Raw genomic sequence first — 6760 nt, 5'->3', positions numbered from 1 at the left:
AACTTTACCAAAACACTGGAAACCTGACTCAAAATTAAGTTATTTTGTCAAAGAATGAAGCTTGTTTTCACTTCACAAGATACATGCAGTCAATCAGAGTACACTAGGTTTCAAAATACTGGCTACTGTTGACATTACAAAAACTGCATAGACTTTTATGTTTAAGTTTTACAGGTATGTGCATGCAAAACATGCAATCCAGCATTTTTCACTAGATTTCTTGGTTGGGAAATGTATGTCCAAATGTAATGTTCACATTCAAATGCATTCCAGTAAAAAGCAAATATTTTATTTATTTATTTATTTTTACTGTTCACTGGGCCTACAGGAGGTGCAGTAATAATACTGTTTACAGTAGACTATGTTAGAATATAAATACTGTTTACAGTAGACTATGTTAGAACAGAAAAAGTTTTACTGTAAAGCATTGCAGTGAACAAAATATCCATGAAACACAAGAGCATTCTGAACAAAAAACAACAGCAAAAAGCCCAGATAAAAAGGGGGTGAACAAAAAAAGCACAATATTACTGTGTCTAATCTCTGCACCTGCTCCTCTCAGTGCTTCTGCCACTGGGCCTGCTCTTCTCTAGGCCCCTTACTCTTACTCTTCCTCGTCCAGACATTACAGTATTTGTCTGTTTCTGTTTCTGCTTCCAAAAATATCACCTCCTCTTTTTACTGTGTAAGTGTAATAGAGAGAAAAAAAACCCTGCCACTGAGTCTAAGATAGACTGGAATCAGCTGTGGTTGGCCCAATTTACCCAACATAAATCATCTGTGTGTCAATTATTCGATTGTTTGTTTATTATCAGCTGAGATATATTGCTTTTGTATTGATAACATTGCAGAAGCAGAGGTTTTTATACTGTATCTAAGGTTTGGAATATTGTTTTAACTATTGTGGGATGTTGTGTGTTAACATTCGAAAATAATGCAAAAACGATCCATTATTTTGTTGGGAGGTATAGTTTGTCTGTTAAGAAAATGTAAGCATTGTGAACATGTATTCACTGACTGCATACTGTGTGAAAACAACATGAAATGTGTGAATGGTATGGCCACAAAAGACCGATGCTGTGCTAACTGTGTTTAGAGTTTTGACAATGTGTCAACTGAATGGACAAACGCTTGTTAGCGATTGAAAAAAACTGTAATCCAGCATGATTTCTAAGACTAAAAGCCTTTCAAGGATTCCGTGCCCCACGTTGGCACAGACAGATGTCTGGCACTTTGGATTGGACACATGAAGATTCCATTGTAGCACGTGACCCGACCAGAGGGAAAAGGAAAGAATGAAGAAAGGAGACGGTGGAAAACGTCTTAGATTGACGGTAAGTTTTAGAAATAACAACATGTCTGTATCTGTCATGTTAACAGTAAAGTGTACATTGTGAATACACACATATATTGTGATATCAAAAGTAGGCTATAAGTATTGAGAATGTGCTGACGCTGTGGATTGTGAACGCTGTTATCCACAATTTCACTGAACGGTCCATAATTCCCATGAATTCGTCGGGTACTGCTAACTAGACTGCTTACCCGGACAAACTTGGCCAACATCAAACTAAAGCGCCCTTTCTTAGTGTGCCAATTGATGTGCCATTCCTCGACCGGTTGTTTTTATTGGCGACATTGGGGTGAGCGCCTCGATTCTGGAGCCTACAGCTGTTTTGGAACCAACTGCTAAATGCTAGCTATGTCGCTAATTGGCGATGCTGCACCCAGCATCGAAACAATCGCAAATAGTTTTGTTGTGTCTGTTGTCACGATTAACACTTTAAAATTGACTGTATAAGTAGGTGCATGTCAGGATAAATGTTAAAGAGCAATCAGGATATGAACGATCGGCGACACTAATTCAATTAACATGTCTCCTAATATGTAGCAACCTAGCCTGTAGAAATATTCTATGTTCATTATTGACGTTGATGTTGATATGATCTTAGACTGAGACGGCACATATTCACACATACAGTGAATAAGTTGAACTGCTAAAGTTGGCTTTGTGCCACAGTAAGTAGGGCGAGATGGATGTCAGGGTAAACTCTGAAAAAGGCGTACTTTTCGAATTGAAACCTCTCCTGTATTGCGGGACATCACATGCCCTTGCCATTTTGACTACATACCAGAAACATCCATTTAGTCACTTGTGTGGGTTTACTTCCAAGACACCCTGTCTATTTCTGTCAGTTGCCCTTTTCTTGAGCCATTTTTCAAAGTTTTCTTCTTTTAGTTGATGTATGTATGTATGAGTCATTGTCAGTCAGTCTCATTCACTCTGTCATCCACTCCTAAATGTTTCCAATTTCCTCATTTTATAATTTTTCCTTCAACACAGTAAACATTCAGTGATGTGCTATGGCAAGCTCCAGTGTTGTGAGATGTAGTGAAGGCAAGCCATTCCACAGACTTAAGAAGGTCATCCAAAGGATTTGAAATATTGGTGAGTGTGTTCACTGCTGAAATTAAGCTGGATGGAAGCTGTATTACAAGTGTTTAGTCACAAGTCGTGCTGATACATTGGACCTTTGTTTATTGCTTTTTGTCATAAAACATTTTTTAGGGCAATGGTCCTTGATGGTAATTATAACCATGTCTGTTAGTTAGATCACGAGGAGCTACCATATCATTCATCTTCATGGTGGTTCTGTGTCTACCATTTCATGGAAACATGGAACTACACCATAACGACATGGAAATGCACCTGTTCATCATGTAACAGTTGTTTTCACATTTCCTCATTTCATTCTGTTTTTGTCTTGGATAGCAACAGTAAAACATCAAGGGAAATATCTCATCAGACATTCCTCACAAACCATATCAGATCAAATGTCCTAAATTTAGCAGGTCAGCAGACAGATCAAATAAAAAAAAAACTCGACTGAGGAGTTAACTTGTGTCCTTTGTGACTGTTTTCGTCCACATCACCAGCTCCTCTCGGGCCATGCAACCATGAAGCTGAACGAACGCAGCGTGGCTCACTATGCAACGTGCGACTCTCCCCCGGACAAGACCGGCTTCCTCTTCAAGAAGGGGGAGCGGAACACGGCCTACCACCGCCGCTGGTTCGTCCTCAAGGGCAACATGCTGTTCTACTTCGAGGAGCGCGAGAGCAAGGAGCCCATCGGCGTCATCGTGCTCGAGGGCTGCACGGTGGAGCTGTGCGAGTCGGCCGAGGAGTTCGCCTTCGCCGTCAAGTTCGACTGCGCCAGGTCCCGCGTCTACAAGATGGCCGCCGAGAGCCAGGCGGGCATGGAGTCCTGGGTGAAGGCGCTGTCGCGGGCCAGCTTCGACTACATGCGGCTGGTGGTGCGCGAGCTGGAGAAACAGCTGGAGGAGCTTCAGGAGGGAGCCCGAGGGACACAGGGCAAAGCCAAGGGCTCCAGGAAACAACACCAGCAGCCATCACCACGGCCCAAATCCACTGGGTCCACGACAGGCGGCGCTCTCGCCGCGTCCTCTACGACTCAACCCCAGGGCCCCACTGCTGGAGCTGCTTTGCCGGCCGCCTCAGCACTCGGCCAGCCAGAGGACGCGCCGCCTCAGAGCGGTCACGCCAAGGAGAACGGCGTGGCGTGGAGCAAGCCGTCCGCCTTGACCAACGGGGTCCCCGAAACACCGGGCGTGGTCTGGGAAGCCGACGGGAGCTCGAGGGGTGATGGCTTCAGACCCCCACCAGTACCGCCGCGACGGAGGGGAGGCTCGGGGTCAGCCCAGGGGTCTCTCGAGAGCCCGTTCTCCCCGGAAACAGGGTGCTTCTCCAAACTCCATGACTGGTACGGGAAAGAAGTGTCCGAATTGCGAGTCGAGTGGCTGCAAAGCCAGTGAAGTGTGGGAGAGCACCACAGTTGTGCTTCAGTTCTGCTCTTCCTTGTTGCAAAGGTTGTGCCATTGCAGACTGTGCCATTGGGAGAGCTCTATTTCTTTTAAAGAAAGTACTGTACTTAAGATTCCAAACCAGCAGAGAGAGCTTCCACAGATTGGTTTGTAAATTCAGCACTTTTTCTGGTTCTTTAGTGCTTCCTGTGCCCACAGGGAATGCAGTTAGCAAGACATGACAAGACTTCTTATGTTTTGTTTTGTTTTGATTTCCAAAATGTGGGAAATTCCATTGTGCTTTTTATGTCAAATTGCAATGCACAAAAATATTCAAATTGAATTAATCCAACACTTTACTGATTTTAGTGATCTGAGAATGGACTCCGATATCCTTTCCTATTTCTCAGTCAATTTGCTATGGACCAATGATGTAGCGTATGTAGGCATCTGAGCGCTTGTTACTTTGCCTTATGTGGTTGTGAAGATGTCAAGATCCCACAACCCAGACTTACTGAGTTACAATAGTTTACATAACAACCACTTTGTTTTTAAGCAGAATGTTTTTTTCTTTCTTTCACTTTAGCCTTTAAACTATTTCTGCCAGGAATGAATGGTGTCATCTAAGCCTTGTGTCAACATGAATTATTAACATCTCATGAAAAGCTCATTTGAAATAAACAAAAACGCCCCAGACTCTCAGTGCTAAACAAAGATACAAATAGAACAGTTAGTTGTTCATCCCTTTTTCGTACTTTTTGTCGAAGTGAGGCGATGGCTGATATATTTACCGAGCTAGCACCAAGCTTTACCTTTATTTCAAATGTTAACTTTTCAGTGCACTATGTTACATTTACAGCTTTATAAGTATTCTATTGTAGTGCATTAACATCCAACCGCAGTTGGTTGGCCTGATGACCTAATCTTGTGATGTTATGTGCCAAGGTTGGTTTGTTCAAACATGTATCAGTGTTTTTGTATTATGTTGTTGTTGTATTATGAGTTTAATCGGTACAGATAAATGAAATGTTGTCAAAATACGGAATTGTCTAAGGCGCATATGCAAGATATTGATTATTTTGGAAACCGTATGCACCATTTAGCCATGACTTTTTTACAACAGGATACTTTCAGTCAGTAGTTTGTATGGAAATTGCATAGTATTTTGTGACCAAATTATCAGCCTCAGAGAGCGCCTTGTCACCTAGTTATTTCTTTCAGTTCTTAAGTTGATGCTTAAGGCAAGCAAAACCTATGCTAAACCCAGATTTCAATATATATGACAGTGTATTCACATCAGATGGTGATGGCCGCTAGGCGTTATTAGACTTGAGAATCAAGAAGACACATGCTAGGTACATCTACAGATGCTGGCTACTGGTTACATTTATCTATGTGCATTTTGACCTCTGGTCATCCAAACTGAATTTAAGAAATACAGTATGAGTTCAGTTGTGTACATTACTAATCCTAACAATGTCTGAAGCTTGGAAGTAATAATCGTGGAGATTTGTTTTAACTTTTTTCTTGAGACCTTGGAGGTTTTGATCTGGTCACTGATACTGTGCCATTACTATGCATTTTTGGGGGCCAAGCAGCGAAGCTGCGAGGCAACCCATAGTGATTGTACGTATTCTTATTATTATTATTATTATTATTATTATTACACATTGCCCATTTCCCAGCCAACCATACACTCCAGAGTTCTGAAATTTGGCACACTGATTCAACTTCAAATTTGCCCAAATCTATTACATTTTCAGACAACAAACCCCAAAACTCCAGCGCCACCAACAGGTCAGGCTGAATTTTTCAAAAAGTTACCCAGGTCTCAAATTTTGTCCATTTCTTACCAAACTTGTCACACATGACCTTCAGACAAGGCCACTCAAGACTTATCACTTTGTTAATAAATATTCAAAAGCATTTGCCTGTCACAGCCAATCGAAGTTTAAAACGCACCAAAAAACAGCATGTGAACCTATATCTCTATGTAACCAAAGAACCATACAGTAAAAAGTTGGGAAATTTGGTACACTTATTCTCCCTGAGCCAATGACCACTTACCCCAATTTTCAGACCCCAGAGCCCAAAACTCCAGCGCCACCAACAGGTCAAAATTCATCAATTTTTCAACAACATTAATGCAAATAACTCTAAAATGCTTAGACCTATCAAGCTGAAACTTGCTCAGTGTATTAAGGCAAAAGGTATGGCCCCACCCACCAATTAACAAGACTTTTCCATTAACGCTGTAGCGCCACCAACAGACCAAGATCAGAACTTTCAAAAAGTTTCACAGGTCACACATTTCATCCGATTCTCACCAAAATTTGCACACACTATCTTCAGACCATGCCTTCTTACTGCATTGCTTTTTGGAAGAATTGACAAAATTATTTGCCCTTAACAGCCAATCAAAATTGGCGGCGGAGCCGCCACACAGACATTAAACTTAAATCTCTATGGAAGCCATAGAACCATACAGTTAAACGTTTTGAAATTCAACACACATATTCTTCTATGGCCAATGACCACTTTCCCCAATTTACAGACTCTTAACCTCAAACCTCTAGCGCCACCAACAGGTCAAAATTCATCAACTTCTCAACAACATTAGTGCATATAACTCTAAAATGCTTAGACCTATCAAGCTGAAACTTGCTCAGTGTATTAACGCAAAAGTTATAGCCCCACCCACCAATTAACAAGACTTTTCAACAAACGCTGTAGCGCCACCAATAGACCAAGGTCAAAACTTTCAAAAAGTTTCACAGGTCACACATTTCATCCGATTCTCACCAAAATTTGCACACACCATCTTCAGACCATGACTTATAATTGTATAGCTTTATGGAACAATTGACGGAAGTTCTCGCCAGTAACAGCCAATCCAAATTGGCGGCGAAGCCGCCACACAGGAAGTGAACCTATATCT

The 6760-nt window shown here is 41.8% G+C and overlaps 1 protein-coding gene across 2 annotated transcripts; it reads left to right on the top strand.

Moving 5' to 3' along the window:
* The first annotated feature begins 1215 nt into the window (after positions 1-1215).
* pheta1 (PH domain containing endocytic trafficking adaptor 1) lies at positions 1216-5402 on the top strand. Of its 2 annotated transcripts, XM_062542820.1 has the most exons (3): positions 1216-1334; positions 2345-2449; positions 2938-5402. In XM_062542820.1, the coding sequence occupies exon 3, from the start codon at positions 2959-2961 to the stop codon at positions 3832-3834; it is 876 nt and encodes a 291-aa protein (XP_062398804.1). In that variant the 5' UTR covers positions 1216-1334; positions 2345-2449; positions 2938-2958; the 3' UTR covers positions 3835-5402. The 2 variants fall into 2 exon arrangements, with proteins under 2 accessions (XP_062398804.1, XP_062398805.1); XM_062542821.1 differs by lacking the exons at positions 1216-1334; positions 2345-2449 and adding an exon at positions 2489-2721.
* Positions 5403-6760: the final 1358 nt, after the last annotated feature.

This window comes from Sardina pilchardus, chromosome 8 (genome assembly GCF_963854185.1).
Source record: "Sardina pilchardus chromosome 8, fSarPil1.1, whole genome shotgun sequence".
Classification (NCBI taxonomy): Eukaryota; Metazoa; Chordata; class Actinopteri; order Clupeiformes; family Clupeidae; genus Sardina; species Sardina pilchardus.
Note: the sequence above shows the minus strand (reverse complement) of the source record. Positions and strands in the feature narration are given on the sequence as shown.